General features: G+C 58.8%; 1 protein-coding gene across 4 annotated transcripts; it reads left to right on the top strand.

The window, feature by feature from the left end:
- Positions 1-2,034: 2,034 nt before the first annotated feature.
- TNK2 (tyrosine kinase non receptor 2) lies at positions 2,035-22,148 on the top strand (the record flags this gene model as incomplete). Of its 4 annotated transcripts, XM_079705141.1 has the most annotated exons (15): positions 2,035-2,112; positions 5,297-5,477; positions 6,519-6,589; positions 8,492-8,713; positions 9,846-9,998; positions 10,487-10,764; positions 12,230-12,356; positions 12,753-12,899; positions 12,983-13,077; positions 17,274-17,468; positions 18,863-18,954; positions 19,532-19,576; positions 20,306-21,651; positions 21,752-21,847; positions 22,017-22,148. In XM_079705141.1, 15 exons carry the CDS (start codon positions 2,035-2,037, stop codon positions 22,146-22,148), a joined length of 3,258 nt encoding a protein of 1,085 aa, XP_079561267.1. The 4 variants fall into 4 exon arrangements, with proteins under 4 accessions (XP_079561267.1, XP_079561268.1, XP_079561269.1 ...); XM_079705142.1 differs by lacking the exon at positions 19,532-19,576; XM_079705143.1 differs by lacking the exon at positions 21,752-21,847.
- Positions 22,149-23,096: the final 948 nt, after the last annotated feature.

Here is a 23,096-nt window from a genome sequence, read left to right as displayed (position 1 = left end):
AGAGGGCAGTCACTGACAGGACGAAGCCGGGTAGGGGTGGCGGTGCAGAAAGGTGGCTGTTTTCCGGGGCTGGGAAAAGAGGTCCAGGAGCTGGCCTGACCTCTGACCCCTGACCATGCTTTGCTTTTCTCCACAGCCTCCCACAGCTGGATTGCTGAGCAAGCTACTGAGGCTTGTTCTTACCTGATGTGCAAGGGAACAGGCAGGCATGGGGTTCTGGTGGATTTGGGGCACATCTTTCAGGGGTGGCTATAATTTTCAGTCTGGCCATTCCAATCCAGCAGTCCCCCAACTTGCGGTAGAGGGAATAATCCTGCTTAAATTGTCCCCTGAAGTCAGGTCCCTGGATCTCCTTCAGAATGGTGCTTTGTGGGAAATAAGCAATAAGCTTCTCTGTGCTCTGGGCATTGTGAGCCAGCGTTTGCGGGAAGGTCAGCTCCAGTGTGACCTTGACCCGACCTCATCTTGTCCATTAGCTCTGATTCCATTCTCAGACTGGTGATTCACTGGCACCGAAGGGAGGCTGCACCTGGCTGGCCTCACAAGCTTTGGGTGGTGGTGGATGACATGACAGGGGGATGGGAAAGAGGACTGATTGCTGGGGGTGTCCCATTTCCCCCTTCCCTGAGTCAGATCTGGAAACGGCTGTCCCTGCAGGCACCTCCCTGCCAGGGAGGTCAAGCACTGAGAGAGAGGCCCTGGAAAGAGCCTGGGATGCTGACTCCCCAAAACTCAACCCCAGCTGCCTACTCCACCAGCCAGCTGGGACTCCCAGAGCTGGTGGCCAGCTGGATAGGGACAAGAGAGCAGTGTGCAAGAAACAGGGGCTCCCTGGGCATGGCTGGGAGGGGGGTGCTGAGGGAGCCTGAGAGGACTTCCTGCAGCTGTCAGGTGTGTCTGGGGGCTGTAGCGAGGGAGGTGTAAGAGCAGCTGGCGCCCTTGAGGAGGGCCAGAGGGATCACTTGTCAGCTCTAGGAATGTGTGGGTTCCACGGGGGCTTCATGGGGTGACTGCAGTTCCCTCTAGCTGGGGCTGATGTCTGTGTGTGTAGGTGCTATTCAGGAGACATCCTATAGCCCGAATCCTCTAGCTTTGGCTGGGGGCATCGCAGGGTTTAGGGGCATATTTGTGTGTTTTGAGGGGGCTTTGGATCTTGGCCAGCTGGACTGGGAGATTCTTCCCCCCACCCCGGCTCTTGGCTGGACTGCCCCGCTCTGGCAGGCTGCCGGACTCCTATTTCCGTCGGGCACCAGGGTAACAGGGCCACATTAGGGCCTGAGCCAGGAGACGCCCAGCCAAGGCTGGGACTGGGAGATGGGGGAGGGTCTCCGAAGGGTCTGCCTGCAAGGTCCAGGGACAAATCTCTGGTGTCCAAGCCCCCAACTCAGGCTGTGCACTAAGCCCTCACAGCCCCAGACAAGCACTACGGGGGCCTCTTTGTATATTGCTGCCTGATTGACCTAGCCCCCACCCTAAAATCCCAGGGGTTGTCTGCAACTCTGGGGGCCGGGGTGGAAGCCAGAGACAGGGGCCTTGTGTGCGGGGAGGAGGTGGGGGCAGCACGGGTGGCTGGGAGGAAGAGTCCCCCCATTCCCGCCGCCCTCTTGGCAGTGATTCAGAAAGGTCCTTTTTCAGCCAGTGTCAGAGCTGCTCAGCTGCGGAGGGAGGGGGGAGGGAGGCGGGCTGGCGGGGGAGCAAGGGAGCAGGGCTGGAGCCGTGACCACTGCGCTGGAGGGAAGACAGAGACCGGACCGAGGACCCAGGCTGCAGTCAACTGAGAGAAGAGCTAACTCTCTCCTGCCAGGGTAGCCAGCTGTGGAGACAGCTGTAGAGCAGAGAAAGGGGGACCACCCTCTTCTTCTGCTCCATTTCCCACCCCTGGTGTGGGATTTGGGGGGCGTCTGGGGCAAACCTCTGGCCAACTTCCCTTCTGGGCAGAACCTGAAATTCAAGAGCTGAGACCACTGCCCACCCCACCCCCCCTCCTCGGGCCAGAGCCCCGGTGACCTGGTCAGGGGGTCCAGCTCCGTGGAGATGCCAGCAGCTCGTCGGTTCCCTGGCCTAGAGCTCTCCTTCCCTCTTCTGGCCAGACTCCGGCGGAGACTCTACACAGTGAGTGGGGGGTTGCGGGCGGGGAGCTGGACGGACTGAGAGGCAGCCCTGCACTGAGGACCAGAGAGCAGGACCGGGCGGCTTGACAGGGGTGCAGGGCCTCCCTGCTCCAGCGGCTGCATTCTTGGTGGCGAATGTGTCAGGAGAGTGTGTGTGGGAAGTGTGTGTGCCGGCCATGAGAGCCACGTGTGTCAGACACAGGTGTGTGGACGGGGCTGTGCTGGGGGGCAGCCGCAGCAGTGCTCTGTGCTTCACCGACAAAGACACGGGCTAGAGAGGGAGGGAGGGGAGGGAGGGGACATGTCCAGGGTCACCCTGGGCGGGGTGGTGGAGACCGGACAGGGACCCTGGCTGCTTTCTTCTCACCCAGATCCCAGTGTTCTCTCTAGTCTTCGCCCCCACCGACCCGCCCCACGCAGAGCAGCCCTGTTCCCGGGGTTGGGGAGCAGGGAGAGGAGGGCCCAGCCGAGCAGGGAGATTTGTTAGCTGGTGTTTCAGGGGTAAAGGAACAGGGCAGACTGTGCTTTCTAAGCAGCTTCTTCAGGGGAGTGGCCTCTGGGTCTCTCCCAGCCCGGACCACACAGGGGAGGGCTTGGAGCTATTCTCAGGAGTGGCTGCCTCCTACCCCCAGGAGGGTAGGAATGAGCGGCCTGGAGCCCTGGGATTCCGCGACTGGGGAGGAGGCAGTGGGGGTCTTCAGACCACTTGCCCTGGTGGCCAGCCTCTTCTTGGACTGAGCCGTGTAGGGGGTGGGATCATTTTGCTCCAGGGATGGAATAGTGATGGCGGAAGTGCTGGCTGGCCTCTCCTGGTCACGCCACAGAGAGACGCTGCCTAGGTTGGTAATTTTCACAGGGCACCTTTGGGGCTTTCTTCTGGAAAGCAGTGGTGCCCTGCCCTCTTAAGTCCACACCCCCTTGTTTGTAACAGATGGCTTTGTTGTGGATAAGTGAGTTAATACAGCTAAGTGCTCAGAACTGTGCGCAGCATGTAGTTAACTGTAGTTGAAGTGTTAGAGTTTTTATTTTTCTTAACTAAAATTAAGAGAAATACAACCTGTTTACTCTGTGTGTGTGTGGTCAGTCAACTTAATGCCTCCTGTAATATAAAGGAGAATCAAAAGGAAATCAATTGTATCATTTCGTGTATTCTAATATGTCAGTACAATCTGACATTACCAAGCTGTCAGATGCTAAGACCTCAGGTAGAACCAGCACGGCAACGTCTACACAAGTGCTGACTGAGAGGAGAGTTTTGAAATAGTAGGGTGGGCTGCCTTCAGTGATATTTTTCTGAATGGTGGACAACTTCTGCTAAGTTCCAAACAAAGCAAAAGGCCAGTTTTCCCTCAGTTTACACAGTAGCTCCATTCCAGGAAAATTCAGTCTGTATTAACACTGTAAAAATACTTTCTTGTTCGTATGTAAAATGGGATTTGATTTATAATCAGATGATTATAAACAAACTTCTCACCTACATGAATTAAGTTGTATGGGATTTGGGACAGTGTGTGAGTCCCCCAGCCACCCACTCAGTGCCACTAATGGTCCCCCAACACTGTGACAGCCAAAAATGCCCCCTAGGGGGCTGTATGGCCCTTATGAGAACCATCTGGGTGAAGGGTTAGGGCTTAAAGTTTGGAAACCCCCTTCTGGCCCAGCCACTTTGGTAGAGGAGCCAGGGTTTGAACTGAGGGCTTCTCTTTCCCAGTGGTGGCTCTTTGTACTGCCCTGAGCTGCCTGGGAGAGTCTGAGCTCCTGGCACTGGGTTGGCAGCACCGCTGGGAACTGTGAGAGCAGGAGGCTCACGCCGGGCCCAGGCTGTGAGCACCTGCTCTCTTAGTGCGACCTGTGATGAGAGCTGGGGGACAAGGCCACCTCCAAGTCGGGAGGAGGGGGTCTTGGGGCAGCTGGCCTTTTCCCTCATCCCTGTCTTCTCCAGTGGGGATTGAACACGGGTCAGGGGCTGGCCAAGCCCTCATCAGCTCTGACGGGTCTTACTCGGACAAGGATGGGTTTCGTGTCAGGCTGCCTAGTTTTGAGGGTGCCACTGGCTTCTTTCTCTGGGCCCCAGAGGGTGTAACAGGTCTGGTGGCCCCTTGGCTGATTGAGGCCTGCATGTAGTTTTGTTTGGCCAGCACAGCATACACGTGTGCTTGCGTGTGTGTGTTTCAAACTTGAATTAGTTGACATAGTTCAAAAGTCAGGAGAAAGATCTAACGTCAAGTGTAAACAAGGAACAGAATGGTGTGGGTAATGGGTTGAGTATTTGTGTGGGGGAAAAACAAGTCTGGAAGAACGCGTAAAAGTCGTGAATGGCAGCCGACTTTGGGGATGGGGCTGAGGTGGCTGTGTGGCAAGAGAGGGATGAGACTTTATGGCTCTCATGTGCCTTTTGAATATCTTACATGTGAGTATAGTACCTTTTCAAAAAACATTTCAATAGTGAGATTTTACACGTCGATTCAGATTTCTGGTATTTCTTGAAAAAGTGGAAAGCTTTGACCACACTGGGCCGGAGTCTTTGTGACAGCCGTTGACAGCAGTCTGAAAGCCCGCCCCAGCCTCTGCGCCTCCTTCCCTCTGACCCTCCTGTGGTCCTGGAGGTGTTTGTGTGGTGGCCTGTGGAGGGGTCTTTGGACCTGGGGGGAGGCTCATGCGATGTCAGGCACTGAGAGGAAAGTAGCTAGAGCTCGTCTAGTCCCTGTGGGGTCCATCAGGTCTGGGGAGCTCATGGATGGGTCTCAAGGGACACTGCACCCTCAAAAGTTTTGTAATTAAAACATGATGAAGAAGGATGCATATGTTTTCCTGGAGACACACTCGATAGTTTTCATCAGATTCTCAAAGGCCTTGTGGACAACAGGAGCGTTTAAGAGCCAGTGGGGAACCGGAGAACAGAGTTTGATCTCAGGTCACTCGGCCATGGATGGCAGATTTGGGGAGTAAGACCCCAACTCCAGGGCCTGGGCTGTGTCCCAACTGCCCTGACTCTACCCTTGTTGCCATAGGAGGAGGACAGGTGGCTACAGGCTCTTCTGTACAGCTGTTAGGGGGAGCAAGAAGGTGGTTTGAGTCCTTCCCCACAGCACATGGTAGGATGTGGGTGAGCCCAAGGCAGAGGCAGGGTCGCCTGTTACCCTCCTGCATCCCGTGGTCCCTGAGCCATTCTTCTCTCCCCGCAGAGGCTGGGGAGCAGCAGCATGCAGCCGGAGGAGGGCACAGGCTGGCTGCTGGAGCTGCTGTCCGAGGTGCAGCTGCAGCAATATTTCCTGCGGCTCCGCGACGACCTGAACGTTACCCGCCTGTCCCACTTTGAGTATGTCAAGAATGAGGACCTGGAGAAGATTGGCATGGGCCGGCCTGGTAGGTGGGGGCATTGGCCTCGCCTGTCGTCGCCCCACTGACCATTTACCTCCTCTGTCCTCAGGATCGCCAACCTCATGGAAGAGCCCTCCCCCCTTTATTCCGTGGGGTGGCAGAGCTGAGAACTCTCACTGCCTGTCCAAGAGCCCCCGCGGTGGGGCACAGGGGCATCAGTAGATGCTGCACACAGTGAGTGCATGAGAACAGTTTGCAGTTGTGAAGGTGAATTGGAGTTTGAGGAATCTTACTTGAATTTCTGGCTACTCAGGATTAACTACACACTCTGTTTTGTTTGTGCAGACATTTCTAGGGTGTATTTCTTCCATCTTCTCCTCTTTTATAAGTGCAGAATTGAGTCTGTTCTGAACACCAGGGGGGTTAGTGTCCAGAGGTCTGTGGAGAAGGGAAGATAAAATCCTTCAGATGATGGTTTGCTGCTTTTCTCCCCATCTCTCTCCCTTTCTCTGTCTCTCCTACAAAGATCTGTTCTATAAGTTGAACTCTTTTTTTTTTTTTTCTATGTGTTTATCCTGAAAGCAGTGACTATAGCTTCTAGAAGTCACGGTGTTCCTTGTAGAACATTAGAAACTTTTGAGTGCATTCAGCCTGAAATAGCTAAATAAGTAATAATGTGCTAATTTAGACACTGACTTACGCTGCTTTTAGCCTAGAGAGTTGATATCTGATGCCAGTAACATAAGAAAATTTTATGGGAGAAAAACTCAAAATTGGGAAAATTCTGTCCGTTACCTTGATTTATTTATTTTTTCTTGAGAGTTGGCATAAGAGCACTACTGTTCAATTTTAGTGGTTAAATACCTCCATCCAGTTTGAGAAGAATTGCCTAGAAGTGGAATGCAGTGACCATCTGGTTAACGGCAGCCCCTGGTTGGTGGGGATGGCTTGTTTCCTTGGTGTCATCGTGCTGGGCAGTGTCTAGTGGTGGACTTCCCCCAGGGTGACTGAGGAAGCCTGCGGTGGGCAGCAGCCTCTTGGGGGTGTGAGCGCCTTAACAGCACGGGTTCCCCTTCCTCCCTGCAGGCCAGCGGCGGCTGTGGGAGGCTGTGAAGAGGAGGAAGGCCGTGTGCAAACGCAAGTCCTGGATGAGCAAGGTGGGCGGACAGGGAGGGACGTGGGAGGGGTAGCTCACTGGGGCCTCCTCTGGTGTCATCCCGAGAGCCTTCCCCCACTCTCCGCAGTATAATCTCGCACTTTGTACAAGCCTCCCTCCTCCGGGGTCTTATCGGGCAGGGTGCTTGTAGAGCTGCCTGGCTAAGCATCTGTCTCCGCTGGAGACGGCACTGAGCGGCCTGTGTGCAGCCTTGGCTTCACGTCCCCTCCCGCCGGGCAGTGGTGCCGGGCATGGAACAGACGCTTGTTGACAAGTGCGCTGTAACTTGAGCCCTCGCTTTGCCTAAGTGTTGGGGCCGGTGTCCAGTGTGGGGCGGTGGGACCGTCTGGACCCAGGACGTCTTTGCTTCCCTCGTCCCGCACCTCCCTAGTCTGTGGAGGGTTTCTCTGGCCACCGGGCCCCACTGACAGCTTCCTTCCCCAAGGCCCGCCCCCACCCCCGTTGCCCTAATTTGGGTCTCTGGAGTGGTGAGTCCCAGGTCTGACTCAGGGGAACTTTGCCCATTGTCTGGAAGACAATGTGAGAGGAAGTGAACCAGCCGGGCCTTCCCCCCACTTCTGGCCTCAGGGCTGGGGAGAGGGGCGGGCAGTGCAGAACAGCTGGACCTGGGATTGGGCCGCAGAGATTTCCTGGCTGTGATCTGGCAAGGGGCTGTCTCTTGGGATCCTGTGGCCTCTTCTGGGGACACTGTCCTGGTCCCTTGCCCAGGTTTTAGGGGAGGATGGGTGTGTTGGGGCGGGCGAAGGCAAGAGGGAAGAGCCATGCGGTGTGCAGGATTCAGGGGGTCTTGGATCTACCACCGACTCACAGGAGGTCCCCGGGCCAGTCGGTTGACCGCTCCAGACTTGAGGCATGTGGCCAGTAAGACAGTGCCAGCCGCACTTGCCCAGCTCACCTCACGGGACCTTGGGGAGGGTCCCTTGAGAAAAAGGCTGTGAAGGACCTTGTCAGCTGAACACTGCTTGCAAATGGAAGGGATTCCTGTTGCTGGGAGGAAGGATGGAGCAGCAGCCAGAAGAGGCCCTCAGACTGGAGACCCCTTCACCCCATACAGACAAGGCTCTGCCGACCTTGGGGGCAGGGACCAACTGGGCAGAGGGTGCCGCCTGAAGCCGAGGCTTTGCATGCCCTGGTAGGGTGGTCAAGTCAAACCGACAGGGCTGCTCTGACCCTCAGGGCTTCCCTCCTGTCCCCTGACCTTTGGCCCCTTCCCTCTCCAGCCGAGGCTGCAGAGTCCTCTCCAACCTTCCTTCTTTCTGAGCCCTCAGCTCTAGGCCTCCCTCCAGAAGCCCAGCTGTCTTCCCAGGCCCTTCCTCAGCATTGCCTTGCTTCATCTGCACCCCCATACACACTCACGGTCCAACCTCAGGCTCAAATTATCCTCTCCCCGGGCAGGATGAAGAGCAGCCGACTCCCTGGGGAGGGTGGAGACAGACAGCGCCAAATGGGCAACCCAGAGACGGGGCCAGGGCTAAAAATGGACAGGAGGTGTTTGTGAGGGCCCCTCGGGCTCCTACCCATCTGCTCGGGTGAGGGGCTGGAGTCTGTGCTGGGTAGGGGTACAGAGCAGGAAGGGGGGCAGAGGTGGTGCCGGGCTTTGGGCTATCCCTGACCCCACAGCTGGGTGTGGGACTGCAGCTGCCGCAGGCTACATGCCTGGCAGCCCGTTTCTGGCACGTAGCCCGAGGCCACACCGAGGCCGTGGGTTCCCGTTTGGAGGTGTAGTCAGGAGGGGGCGTGGGCCTCCAGCCAGGCCGCCCCCCAGAAGTTGGGCAAAGCCACGACCTGTCTGGCGGCCTCACCAAGGACGCAGTGGGGCAGGACTGAATGACTGGCTCTGGGGCCTCAGGGTTCCATCTGGCCCCTGGCTGCCTTCAAACAGGTGTTCAGTGGAAAGCGGCTGGAGGCTGAGTTCCCCCCTCATCACTCTCAGAGCACCTTCCGGAAGGCCTCACCCACCCCCGGAGGCCCAGCAGCGGAGGGGTCCCTGCAGAGCCTCACCTGCCTCATTGGGGAGAAGGACCTGCATCTCTTTGAGAAGCTGGGAGATGGCTCTTTTGGCGTGGTGCGCAGGGGCGAGTGGGACGCCCCCTCGGGGAAGACGGTGAGTTCTCTGGGTCCTGCGGGGCGTGGCAGGCCCTGCTCTGCCCTCTAAGGCGGATCTGTCCCCTCTGCTGGGATGTGAAGGGGGCTGGGGACAGGTCCAAAGTGGCTCACCCTGGAGTCCATGCTCAGGGTTAACTAGACACATGTTCCTTTTTTCAGCTATAAAACTAATTATCATAAAAGTTTGGAGACTTAAAAATAAGAAAAAAAAAAAAAGCCTGTAATCCCACCACTCAGAGGAAGTGGAGTTAGCATTTACACCTTTCTTCCCCTTCAGATATTTTGTTGAATTTCTTTAAGATACAAATTTTAGATACAACTTTTTAACGCCTGCCCTTTCATCTTAGTATTGTGTCTAAAAAATTTTCCCCAGAAGGAAAGATAGCGTGTGTGCAGTAAAGCATCCAGTTCTTGAGTGTACGGCTCAGTGACTTTTCACATATGCATGGGCCCGTGTGACCACTGCCCAGATTGTGATGTAGAATAGGGGTCCCCAACCCCTGGGCCGTGGACCGGGACCGGTCCGCTGCCTGTTAGGAACCGGGCCGCACAACAGGAGGTGAGTGGCGGGCGAGTGAGTGAGCTTCACCTGCCGCCCCCATCACTCGCATTACCGCCTGAACCCTCATATCCAGCACCCCCCATCCCAGTCTGTGGAAAAACCGTCTTCCACGAACCCGTCCCTGGGGCCAAAAAAGTTGGGGACCACTGGTGTCGAACATCTCTGTCACCCGAGAAGGCTCCCTCATGCCTCTTCCACTGAGTATCACCTCCCTTGAAGGGAAGCCACTCTTCTGATTTCTGTCACCACAGATTAGTTTTATGGCATTATATTTAAAGCATTTTCCTTCTACACCAAAGACATTTTTTATCATAACATTTTAATATTCCGTCATTGTACCGGTCATCTCTTACCTTGCGGTTGCCACTTAACCTGGGCACTCCCGCAGGAAGCAGAGGCCTGGCTCATGGCTGTTGGGGTCAGCTGCCCTTCCCTTGCCAGGCCACAGGCACCTGGGACATGCTCACCCGCCCGATGAGCAGGTCTGAGACTGGAGGGGGGAGCAGGCTGGCCCGGAGTGTGGAGGCTGGGGCCTGTCCTGACTCTCTGCAGTCCCCACTCTGGCCAGGTGAGTGTGGCTGTGAAGTGCCTGAAGCCTGATGTGCTGAGCCAGCCAGAGGCCATGGACGACTTCATCCGGGAGGTCAATGCCATGCACTCGCTTGACCACCGAAACCTCATTCGCCTCTACGGTGTGGTGCTCACGCCACCCATGAAGATGGTGAGTACTGTGGGCAGAAGGGATGGCGGCAGGGAGGGCCCTGTGCCCCTCACCTCCTGCCTGTGCTGTGGATACTCCCTCCATCCTGATGAAGGTCAGAGGTCCTCCAGATCCTGCTTTGGTCCCCCACCTGATGTGGCAAAGGGGCTCACAGGCCTACCCCGGTACTGACTGACCCTGGTGTCCGCTGGAGCTCACTTCCATCTCTCTGGATTTGGCTTGTGTTCACCAGTAGAGGGTTGCACCCACGGGAGGGGCCGGTCCCGGAGTTTAGTTTTTGGCATTGCTAACCTGAGCCTCTTTGGGTTGCTCTTCTGGGTCTCAGTTTCCCACGTTCCCTAGAGGGGAGAGGCTTGGGAAGCTGTAGGACTCCTAGAGGTCCCTGGAGGACAGGCCAGGAAGGAGCATGGAGCGTGGCTCTGGGAGGCCTTGAGGGGAGGGGCTGAGGGAGGGGCAGGGCTCAGCTTCCTCCTCCTCCGTGGCCTCAGGTGACAGAGCTGGCACCTCTGGGATCGTTGTTGGACCGGCTGCGCAAGCACCAGGGCCACTTCCTCCTGGGTACCCTGAGCCGCTACGCTGTGCAGGTGGCTGAGGGCATGGGCTACCTGGAGTCCAAGCGCTTTATTCACCGTGACCTGGCTGCCCGCAATCTGCTGTTGGCCACCCGTGACCTGGTCAAGATCGGGGACTTCGGACTGATGCGAGCACTGCCCCAGAATGACGACCACTACGTCATGCAGGAGCATCGCAAGGTGCCCTTTGCCTGGTGAGGGGCAGGTGCTGCCGGCTCACGGGGCCTGGACCGCCCCGCCCCGCCCCGCCCCGGTCCCTACACGCCCAGGCCTCAGAGCTTCCAGGGCCTTCCATACACCCACCAGCCCTTGTCTCTTCTGGGCCCGGGGTGCCCTTGTTATGTGCCCATCCATTCACTTATCCATCCAGGAATTCTCAGGGGCCCGCGTGCCAGGTGCTAGGATGCACAGGGATAAGTGCTGTGGGACACATTAAGGCTTCCTGGAAGACCCAGTATTAAGCTCCTGAAATACCAGGAGAAGTTAGCCAGGCAGAGACTGGCTGGTAAGTATGTCCCAGGTAGAGCTGGGGGCAGGCAGGGCCTTGTAGACTGATGAGGGATGTTCACCTGCACACTGGGGTGGTACCTGGCCCTGCCCTGGACCCCATGTGAGCTTATCGTGTGCTGAGACCATCATGATCCTCTGCTGTCAGAGGCTCCTGAAGGAGTGTCGTCTCCTTGCTTTGGGGTGGCAGGAGTTGGTCCAGTTCTGGTTGCCAGAAAACCCTTCTAATCCAGGATGTACACTCACCCCTAATTAATTACTGACTTTATATCTAGGATGATCACACATCCTGGATTATGCCTGATGTCCTGGAGTAATTAATAGCACCTCCTTTCATGCTCAAGCGTCCTGGTTTGAATGGGAAATTATAAGGTCACCTTTTTTTATGCAGCCCTCTTATAACAACCCTGTGAAGTGAGCAGATTATTGTTATTCCCATTTCACAGATGAGGACCGTGGGGCTTAGAGCTCTTGGGTGACTTTCCCTGGGTCCCACCCCCTTTGAGTGGCAGGGCCAGCTCTCCAGTCCCATGAGATATCTCTGATTCTCCATCGAGGGCAGCTTCCTCCTCACTCCCCGTGCCTCAGTCCACCCTGTAATGAATACCCTTTGTTAGCTTCCCTGCAGTGCCATTTTTCTTCCTCACCCAAGAGGGAGCCCCAGAGAGTGTGTGGGATGAGGAAAGCCACTGTGACTGTTCCCACCCATTTTGGTTCTTCCCCAGGCCCTATCCAGATTTCCCACCCACACCTTCCTGCTGAAATGACCTAAATCCTAGGATCCTGCCCCAAATCTGGAAATTGTCATCCTCCCACCACAATTAGAAAACAGCCTGAGATCTTATCCCACCCCACTTTTTGCCCCTTCTGGAGCTGCTGACCTTCCTTTCCCTGACATGGGAACGTCCTCCTCTCCCCACCCCAGGCCGCGCGTGGAAAAAAAAAAGACCTGAGCAGAGACAATTTTGTCCAAGTCTGTGCACCCCGTAGTTAAGAAGTCCTTAACTTCATACTGTGCCCCCAGTACCTACTGTGAACCCGGGCACGCGGGGCAATGGCACACTTGTGCATGAGCATTTGGGGTCCACTGGCGCTGATGCAGGGGGCGGGGGTGCTCTGAGAGGCCTTCTGCTTGACCCCTGCCTCTGCCAGGTGTGCCCCTGAGAGCCTGAAGACTCGCACCTTCTCCCATGCCAGCGACACCTGGATGTTTGGGGTCACGCTGTGGGAGATGTTCACCTATGGCCAGGAGCCCTGGATTGGCCTCAATGGCAGTCAGGTGAGGGGGCTGGGGCTGTCCTCCCCACAGCGTGGCTGGGGGTTGATTTGATCCTTGTCTCCCAACCTGGCCCTGTTAGAACTGGCTCCTACCTGTTGGAATCCCTGTCTCCAGTGCCCGCCTGACCCCCTCAGGTAGCTGAGCAAAGAGCACAGCCCCCAGTGGTCAGGAACAGGCCGGCCTGGGCTTTTTCGCAGTCCTCCTTTGCCACGGCCCCTTGTTTGGAGGCCCCAGACGTAGGGGTAGGGGTCAGAGGCCCAGGGCGCAGGCAGAGCTCTTCTTTGGGGTACAGGCGTGGCGGCCAGCAGTTCCAGCTGTTCCGTGGGCTGGGGGGAAGATGAGCCGTGAAGAGCCGGCTGCTCTGCTTGTCCTCACACTGCACCTCCCCACCACCAGATCCTGCATAAGATTGACAAGGAGGGGGAGCGTCTGCCCCGGCCCGAGGACTGCCCCCAGGACATCTACAATGTCATGGTTCAGTGCTGGGCTCACAAGCCAGAGGACAGACCCACGTTTGTGGCCCTGAGGGACTTCCTGCTGGAGGTGAGGGCAGATCTGCCCCCGGGGGCAGGGGTATCTGAGCAGGTGTCAGCCTGAGGTGGTTAGTGACCTGTCTCTGCCCCCAGGCCCAGCCCACTGACATGCGGGCCCTTCAGGACTTTGAGGAACCAGACAAGCTGCACATCCAGATGAACGATGTCATCACCGTCATTGAGGGCAGGTAGGGAGCACTGGTTGGGCCTGGGACCCCGAGCCGTTCTGCCTCTCAGGTCCCCATGGCAACAGCCCCTATCAGGGCTCCTGCAGCAAGAGGGGAGGGCAGGCCTGGGTCCTTCTGAGTGCTTGGGGTTAAGTATGCAGGTGCGGTGGCTCGCAGGGGGCTTTCCCTGCCTAGCGTCTCCTCTGTCACCCTTTTCCCACCAGGCTCCAGCGCTGGCTCTGTGGGTCGGGGCCGCACTGCCCTTATGCTGGGGTGTAGGAAGTGGAGCAGCCTGGCCTCGGGGCCCAGCTGGGACTCCGGGACATTCCTCCTCTTCCCCCTCCTCCCAGGATAAGGACTCTGGACTCCCACCTGGGTGTCCTTCAGTAGCCCCAAGCAGCCCTGCCTCTTCCTGGCAGCCTCTGCCCTCCCAGGGCTCTCCTCCGTCCTCTGCTGGGCCTCCCCGCTGGCCATTTTGTCCCCAGGCTGCCCTCACAGGGTCTCTATTCCTGCCCCCTCAATCCCCCTCACACCTGGCAACACGTGTCTGCCTGCAGGCAGCCTCTCCTGAGTCAGGTCTCCCACATGGAGCCCCCAAAGTTCAAGCCTGCCTGCTGTGGAGGCCCCCCTACCGCCTGGTGTGAAAAGGGTCCCAGTCCTTGGGACCGGTGACTCAGGGGCTTTGTGTGTTTCTGGGGCGTTTGTCTCTGGAGCTGGCACCCTGGGTCACCACTGGAGTGAGGCGGGGAACAGGAGGGGAGCCGCTCCTCCTGGAAGGCCACCGTGGGCGGGCCCTGCCCCGCCCTTTCGTCACAGGCTTGGGTTGGCCCAGCTGCTGGCTCCACTGCCACTGCCTGCCAGTGTGGGCTTGCTGGGTTCTTCCTCCTGGGCCACCGGCCGACTTGGACCACAGTGCCTGCCGCAGGTCCCTGGAGCTACTCAGGAGGTGGGAGGTGAGGGGCAGGAGGCATGACAGCCGGTGAGGCTTTGGGAGTGGGCCTGTGTGTCGGTGGTACCAGAGCTTTAAATGCCCCCTTGTTTCCTTGGTGCCCCAAGTGTGTTTGTTTGTCTGGCTCTGTCTCCGTGTCTCCGGGTGGGTGGGCTCTGTTCGTGGGTGTCCCTTTGGGTCTGGGTTTGTACGTGTGCGTCTCGGTCTGTTTCTCCGTCTTCCTTTAGCAGCCTGGCTCTCAGCTGTCTCGTATCTGTGCTCTTCTGTTGGACTGGGGTTTCTTCTTGCAGAAGCTGTCTCCTAGCCAGAGTCTGGAGCACCCTTGCCCCTGGCTCTGACTGATTCTTTAGACTCAGGGCTTCTCGGGGTACCAGGCAGGGGGCAGAGAGAGGACAGCAGATGTCCTGTGAGCCAGGCTTGCGAGGCTCTGTCTAGACTGTGAGGGACAGATGATGACCACTCTTTTCCAGTGGGTCTTCTTTGGAGGCTGGGATGGCTGACAGAACTTTGATGTCCTGTTTTCACAAACCAGAGAAGGGGGACAGAGATTTTGAAATCCACGTGTAGGTCCTTGGCCTGGCCTGGTCCCTGGAGCCTTTGCTTCCTGTGGTGGGTGGGAGAAGGGGAAGCAAAGGGGGTGTGTTGTCCCTCAAGGCCAGGGGCTGCCGGGGACACCTGGGGAGAAGTGCGTGGGGTGGTGTTTTGAGCAGAATGTTTAAGCCACATTTGTCGGCCATTTCTGGGCTACCTAAGCCAGGACTGGGATAATGGGCTGAGGTTTCCAGAGGCTGGTCCCCAATAGAGCTGGGGCAGCCTTCGGTGGTTCTTAACCCAGGCCCTGGTGTTTCCCAGGTGCTGCTTCACATCTTGCCTGTCCCAGGATGCTGTCAAGCATCCTGCTGGAGGTGCCTGTCTTTGCTGCGGGGACTGTGCCCTCCAATTGCCGTGGAGACTCTGGGCTGTTCTTGGAAGGGGAAGGGAGGTGTGGCCAGAGCAGGCTGGGTGGGAAGGGCTGGTCTGGTCCTCTCTGGGCTGCTGGTATCTCCGCCCCACTGAGCCTTGGAGGGGGGGACCAGTGGGCAGCGTGACGTAACGTTGGCCATCTCGGGAGCTGTAATTGACCCTCGTTGGGAGGATGCTGCTTCTGTGCTTGGGATGTCATTCCCAAGGGGGTCTTTCTTACACATACTCTGCGCTCCCAACTCCCCTCCCCGAGTAGCAAGGGCTGTCGTGCCTCCTGCCCCGCACCTCCCACTTCCTTTTTTGAGACTTGATGTGAGGACTCCCAGCAGTGATAAAGGGAGCCCTTTCTTCTGGGCCTGGCTCTCGCCTTGGCCATGCCTGTAACAAAGAGAGGTAGGCTTGCTCTCGCTCTCAGAAGTGGGTCCACAGGAGGCTTCCGAGTGAGGGTCTGTTAGCAAAAGGAAAGGAGCGGAGGGAGTGACCTCCTGCCCATCTGGTCTTGCTCAGGATCCACTGGGAGGGCGTGATCACGGTATAAACCTGGCCTTGGACCCGAGTCTGTTCCACTCCGCACTGCTTCTCCACCTCAGTTAACGAGCATCTCTGAAGAGGTGCGGAGAGCAGAGTCCAGCGTCCAGCCATGGGCTTGGTGTCTGAGCCTGTTCCGTGGAGGGGCACGTGGGACCCAGGGGGCCCATGGGTGTTGGGTGAGAGCAGCATCGGGGTCTGGGGGCCAGGGGCTCCCCACCCTGCCTCCTTGGCCTGGGGGTTGGGGTGGGGTGGGGAGGGGAGGCGTTTCTCTCTTTGGAATGGCCCTGCTGTTTTTGGATGGGCTTTGTCCCTTCCCGGGTGTTGTCCTCTCTTCTTCCTTCCTTTCCTGCCCTTCCCACCCAGGGGGGCTGGGTGGTAATCACAGGGTTGCTGTGTCTGTGGTGGCCGGTCAGCAGCCTTGCTGACAAGGAGGCTGGGCTCTCATCCCTCCCCCTCCACGCCTCTTGGCTCCCCAAGGATTGCTGTGTTTGTGGGGTTCAACATTAGGTCTCTGGGACAGGCTCTTTGGGGGTCATACTGGCCCAGTGGCCACATCACCTCACGGAGGGGGGTCCAGGTGTTCGGGCCTCACTGCCTCCTTCCAGCCTCCACCTCCCCCAACCCCTCTGGTCTGGCTGCAGCTTGGAGGAAACCTTTCTTTATGCTCCTGCTGTGGACAGGTGATGTACAGGTGGGGGGCTGACAGTGAGCGGATGCAGCTTGGTGCCACACACGTCCGCTGCAGCAGCAGCATGAGGCTGTCACCACCTCTGCCTTAGCCCAGATTCTGTGCCTGTCCTCAGGTGTGCGTGATCCCAGCAGATGCAGGAGCCCCGTGGCCTGTTGGATTTTAGGCATTGGAAGCGTCCAGAGGGGCGCTCTGTTCTTTCTTGCCCACCTGGCCCGGCTCCCACCCCCACCCCAGGCCTGGACTTAGGCTGTGCCAACAGATTCTGTGTCTGAGGTCAGAGCGAGGGGCTGGTGATCCCATAGTCCAGCCACACTGGGAGGCTGGGTTCCCTTCTGGACCCCTTGTTTAAGACAAGAGTGGAGCTCTCCTCCCAAGGAGGTGGATGGGGGCCAGAGTGGGGGGGTCCCACGGTCCTGGCAGGAGGTGATGGAAGGCACTGGAGATGTGTAAACTGGTGATGTGATAGCGTGGGTTGCCCTGGGTGCTTCCAAAACTTGGAGGGCTGCCTGCAGGAGATGGGATTGTGGTAGGAGGGCTTGGCCCCAAGCCCAGTCCTAAGGCCATGGTGCTCCCTTGGGCCGTTGTAGCTCAGAACTCCTGGAACTGGGTTGAAGAGTGAGATCGGGTGGCTAGGAGAGGACTAGGGTTTAGGCCTTGCCAGGGGAGGAGGGAGGCGAGGTGGTATTGTGAGAAGGGCGCTGGCTTCACGGATTAACAACTGGGTTTGAATCCTGGATCTGCTGTACTCTTTCTGGTAACTGTAGGCAAGTCATGTCACTTGTTTGAACCTGTTTCCGTATTTGTAAACTGTAGGAAAAGCTATGTGACCCACCTAGGGCACTTAGGGTAAGGCTGCGTGCAAATACCAGGCCCTGTACTGGGTGAATGTCAGGTCCTGGGGGGCTGCTGGGAGGAGGTGGGCTGGTGGCAGGCTACTCTGATCCTGGGGACTTAGCCCTTGTGCTCCCTTCTGCCAAGGTGGTCAGATACCACGGCTAAAGAGAGCTTGGTGTGAAAAGGGTCCCAGTCCTGGGGCCCGTCCCACCACGCCCTGGTGTTCAGCACGTCACCTCTGTTGCGCAGGGCTGAGAATTACTGGTGGCGCGGCCAGAACACACGGACGCTGTGCGTGGGGCCCTTCCCTCGCAACGTGGTGACCTCTGTGGCCGGCCTGTCGGCCCAGGACATCAGCCAGCCCCTGCAGAACAGCTTCATTCACACAGGACATGGTGACAGCGACCCCCGGCACTGCTGGGGCTTCCCTGACAGGATCGATGAGTGAGTACCGGCAGGGTCCCGCCTGGGGGCTCCAGGGCCAGCATCCCCCTCTCTGGGCATGCAGCCTCTCCAGGCCTCCAAGTTCCCAGTTACAGCCGTGGGCCAAGGGTCTCTTGTTCAGAAGCTTTTCCTCGTTGGCAGAACTGGGGTTGGAGCTTCAAAGGATAAAAGGCCTCCAGGGTCCACACCTTAAAGCCCCCTGGCAAACTGGCTTTAGGAGAATGGACTTGGGAACAGCCTTTGGAAGCAGTTCAGTAGGAAAGCTTCTCATGATCCCCAGCACTTGGGTGGCAGTTTCCCTTCTCCTGCTTGTAGTACCTGAGTCCTGGAGATGGGAGCTGCTGGCTCAGGCCCAGGGGCGCAAGGTGCAGAAAAAGCTCCCTGCAGGGAAACTACAGAGTGCCCACCTGCCTGCTCACTCTGTACCTGGGAGGGGGGTTCAGTCTCCTTTAAGTGAAAGGATGAGGTCATCGGGGGGGCATCTGGGGAGGATACACAGGAGAATTAGTCACTTCCTGGGGGCCCCGCCCGAGGGAGCCACTTGGAGTTCCTCCTGCTGGGCCTCCGAGCCTCTGTGCTGGCACCACGGGGCTTCCGGGCAGCGCTCTCTCCTCTGACTTCTGACAGGCTTCTGCCCCGGGGGCGTGGCGCAGCAGGCCCTTCACCCCCTGCCCCGCACACCAGAACACTGAGCCCTGGGAGGGTGCCTGTCTCTTGCCTCACAGGAGCCAGGCGAGGGCCTGAGAGAGCTGGGGCCAGAGAAGGCAGACACCTTCCAGAAGGCGGCCCGGCACCCTCTGTCCTGCTCCTGGCGTGCCATGGCCAGCCCAGCCCCATTCCTCTGGGCTTTAATCAGCCCCAGTGACTACGTCCCAGATCCCGAGAGTTGGCACAGGGGTTGCAGGTGAATTGGGAGCGTGGCGGTAGCCCGGCCCATACCCTGCCTCCTGGCAGTGGAGCAGAAGGATCCCTCCCGTCCACCCTGGCTGGGGCAGTGCGGCCCAGACGCCTCAGGGCCCGGCAGGAGAGAAGAGAGCGTGCCAGCAGGTGGCTGCCGGGCATGGGTTGGGGTGCCTTGGGGTTACAGAGGGCCAGCTCTGCCCTTTTGGGGTGTCCTTGGAGCTCCTACAGTCCTAGGTTTTTCAGCCTACGGTCAGGAGTTCTTTCTCTGCCCCCTCTCCATGGTACCCTCCCCTGTTCCTGCTAGATCTACAGAAGGGAGCTACTGGGGGTCAGAAGTCCTGGGCTCCAGGCCTGCGCCTGCAAGGGGCTTGGATGACATGGTTCTGTCTTCTGCCTGACCCCAGGAGACAGGCCCAGCACCTCCTCCAGGGTGCCCTCACTGCCGCCGCCCCACACCCTTACCCATCTCTGACCTGCGTCTCTCCCCACAGACTGTATCTGGGAAACCCCATGGACCCTCCCGACCTGCTGAGTGTGGAACTGAGCACCTCCAGACCCACCCAGCATCTGGGCAGGGTGAAAAGTAAGGGCCCCCAAGCCCTGGTCCCCTAGTTCATCAGCTGCCCAGGAAGGGATGCTGTCTCCTCAGGCCACCCCGAGCTGGCTGTGCCTGCCCTGGGACGGCTGGGTCAGGGCAGCATGGGGACAGCTGTGTCCCTGGCTCCGGCTGGCCGTGGGGCGGACAGCAAGAGGCAGCTGTATCCGCCGAGGTGGGCATCCTCGGTCTGGCCCGCACCGGCCTGCCCGCTCAGCTTCCCTCCTCCCTCCTCCTTCCCGCCGTGCTCAGATCCTGGCTCTCCTCCCTCCCCCTAATCCTGCTCTCCTCTCCTGCCAAAACTACTGCACGGGCTCCATCTTGGCCAGGAGCCTCCTCTGTCTCCCGGACCCAGGGCCTGTCGCTCCGGAACATAGTTTTCCCATTGCTTCCCATTGCTGCTGGGTTTGTACATTCACTTGCCCCTATTCACGTCTCTCTCTCTCTCTCTCCACTCCCCCACCCCTCCCCCCCCACACTCTGCCCTCTTGTCTGACTCTCTTCCCTCCCTTGTCCTGTCTCCCTTGCTCTGCCCCCTCTACTCTCCGCATGACCCTTCTCGCAGGGGAGCCTCCACCTCGCCCTCCTCAGCCTGCCATCTTCACTCAGAGTAAGTGGGGCTCTGCTCTTGGTGCCTTGGCCCCCGCCCCCTCTCTCCTCTCATTTCTCTCCTCCTGGAAGGTACAGAGCCCTGGCTGGCCGGCTGGTGGGAGGGGAAGTGGGTGTGTGCTGTGAGCTTTTGCTGCGGACCTGGCCCGGCATGCCTGCCTCTCCCCCCACCCCCAGAAGCCTGGGCTTCGGGAACAAGAGTGTGGTCCTGGCACCCACTCTGCCAGTGTCCGCCATTGCCTGGCCCTGCCTCACTTCCTTTGGGACCTGCAGAGGCCGTGTCTGGGCTTTATGCCGGTTGGTGAGGAGCTCTGTCCTCTCTAAGGATAGCTCCTATTGCCCTTGATGGTGGGAGATTGCCCATAGCCCCCTGCCTGCACTAATGGTGTGCCGTAGTGGGGTAGGGATTACTAACCAGGGCTCAGGAGCCGGGGTATATGGGGTCTTGTGTTGATGGAGGGGTGTCAGAGGCAGGCAGGTGTGGGGTGTTCTTGCTCTAGCTGAAATGGAGGGAGGGGCTCGCCAGGCCCCATAGCTGGCTGCCAACCACGGGCACAGGTTCTGCCCTCCTGTTGAATGGGGTCTGGGTGCACAGAGAATTCTGGCGGCTGAGGGCTGACCTCTGGGGGAATTGGGAGTGAGGAGTTGGTGGGCTGTCTTCCCCACACCCCACCTTTCCCATCGGCCTGCCTGACGCTGCCTCCCTGTTGGGGTCTACCTTCCATCGCAGAACCAACCTACGACCCTGTGAGTGAGGACCAAGACCCCCTGTCCAGCGACTTCAAGAGGCTGGGCCTGCGGAAGCCAGGACTGCCCCGTGGGCTGTGGCTCGCAAAGCCCTCGGCCCGGGTGCCGGGCACCAAAGCGGGCCGCGGGAGCGGTGAGGTCACGCTCATCGACTTCGGTGAGGAGCCCGTGATCCCGGCCCCACGGCCCTGTGCTCCCTCACTGGCGCAGCTGGCCATGGATGCCTGCTCCTTGCTGGACAAGACCCCGCCGCAGAGCCCCTCGCGGGCCCTGCCCCGGCCCCTGCATCCCACGCCGGTGGTGGACTGGGATGCGCGCCCGCTGCCCCCGCCTCCTGCCTACGATGACGTGGCCCAGGATGAGGATGACTTTGAGGTCTGCTCCATCAACAGCACCCTAGTGAGTGCAGGGGTCTCTGCTGGGCCCAGCCAGGGCGAGACCAATTACGCCTTTGTGCCTGAGCCGGCGCGGCTCTTCCCTCCCCTGGAGGACAACCTGTTCCTCCCGCCTCAGGGTGGGGGCAAGCCGCCCAACTCAGCCCAGACCGCAGAGATCTTCCAGGCGCTGCAGCAGGAGTGCATGCGGCAGCTACAGGTCCCGGCCGGCTCTCTGGTCTCCTCGCCAAGCCCAGTGGGCGACGACAAGCCCCAGGTTCCCCCCCGTGTGCCCATCCCCCCGAGGCCCACGCGCCCACGTGGGGAGCTGTCTCCAGCCCCCTCGGGCGAGGAGGAGATGGGGCGGTGGCCTGGACCTGCCTCCCCTCCCCGGGTACCACCCCGGGAGCCCCTGTCCCCACAAGGCTCCAGGACCCCCAGCCCCTTGGTGCCACGCGGCAGCTCCCCGCTGCCACCCCGGCTCTCCAGCTCACCTGGGAAGACCATGCCCACCACCCAGAGCTTCGCCTCAGACCCCAAGTATGCCACACCCCAGGTGATCCAGGCACCTGGCCCCCGGGCTGGCCCCTGCATCTTACCCATCGTCCGCGATGGCAAGAAGGTCAGCAGCACCCACTACTACCTGCTGCCTGAGCGCCCACCCTACCTGGAGCGCTACCAGCGCTTCCTGCGTGAGACCCGGAGCCCCGAGGAGCCGGCCCCCATGCCTGTGCCCCTGCTGCTGCCCCCTCCCGGCATCCCAGCTCCTGCTGCCCCCACTGCCACCGTTCGACCAATGCCTCAGGCTGCCCCAGACCCCAAGGCTAGCTTCTCCACCAACACCAGCACCTCAGGGGCGCAGCCGCCAGCCCTGAGGGCCACTGCTCGGCTGCCACAGAGGGGCTGCCCCGGGGACGGGCCAGAGGCTGGACGGCCAGCAGACAGGATCCAGATGGTGAGTAGTGGGCCTGGCTACAGGGTGAGGAGGAGCAGGGGCCCAAGGGACCCAGAGGAAGGGGCCCGAGTGGTGCTGACGGGTGGGTGGGTGTGCCCAGCTGCAGGCCATGGTGCATGGGGTGACCACAGAGGAGTGCCAGGCGGCCCTGCAGAGCCACAGCTGGAGCGTGCAGAGGGCTGCCCAGTATCTGAAGGTACCACCACCTCCTGCCCACTCTGGCTTTCAGGGACCCTGAAGACTGGTTCTGCGGCTCTCCTCCAACCCTCCCGCTCCCTGCCCCCACCCTCACTCTCCTCTGTCCCGCCCTGGTCCAGCACCCCTTGGCCCCAGTGTGTCCCACGGCACCACCCTCTGCTCCTCAGGTGGAGCAGCTCTTTGGTTTGGGTCTGCGGCCGCGAGGCGAGTGCCACAAAGTGCTGGAGATGTTCGACTGGAACTTGGAGCAGGCTGGCTGCCACCTGCTGGGCTCCTGCGGCCCAGCCCACCACAAGTGAGCAGACCTTGCCCCTGCCACCTTCCTGTCCCTGGGGTGTCCTGGAGCAGTCACTCTGGGAAAAACCAACAGCGCACAGCCACACACGGCCAGACACAGGGCTCCAGGCGGGAGGAGGGAAAGGGGTCCCGGTCCCAGGACACAGACAGTTCTCGGAGAAAGCAGTTTCTCCTGAGCACGTTTCTCTAGACTTCACAGGCGCTTTGTTCAAATGAGCTAATGAGTAAAAGGAATTGGAGCCTCTCTGGTTGCAGGGGGCTTGCTTCCTGGCTGGGCTCCAGTGAGCAGCAGTTTAGGATCCAGTGGTTTAAACGAATCTCTCTCACCTCTTCATTTCCTATTTCAGTTTAAAGTAACAAAGATTTAATGCCTTTTTAAAGGAATGTCTAACCAAAAAAAAAATCCATTACTTTCCTATAAAAAATGTATGTACGTGTATATATAACACAATATATAGATATATAAATAACATACTTGATGTAGAGTATACATACATACAAATGAAAGTTTTATCAAGTCAAAAAGTGGAATCCTTCCCTGGGGGGCGCTGGCGGGGTGGGTGTGTTGGATTCCTCTGGCGGCAGACAGCTTGAGCTGGAGCCCAGCCTTCTGCACACAGGTGGTGTCAGCTTATGCTCCTTTCCTGACCTCTCAGGGTCCTCATCTGTAAAACGTGTAAATGATAGTGCCTACCTCGTAGAACTGGTTAGGAGAATTAATGAGGGATGCACCGCACAGCAAGTGTCTGGCCCATGGGACGCCATCGCTGAACGTTGGCCATTACCTCGTGGTTATTCTTACTGATCTGCATCAGTTACTCTAATACACGATACTGCTGGTCTCTTACGCTTAGTTTATTAAAGAAGTCGTCCCAGGATGCTAAATTCCAAAATTAGTGCCTAGAACCACCAGTTTTCAACCCATTTGGCTGACCCTGAGAGGCCCCTCT

This window comes from Hyperoodon ampullatus (genome assembly GCF_949752795.1).
Source record: "Hyperoodon ampullatus genome assembly, chromosome: 5".
Taxonomy (NCBI): domain Eukaryota; kingdom Metazoa; phylum Chordata; class Mammalia; order Artiodactyla; family Ziphiidae; genus Hyperoodon; species Hyperoodon ampullatus.
Note: the sequence above shows the minus strand (reverse complement) of the source record. Positions and strands in the feature narration are given on the sequence as shown.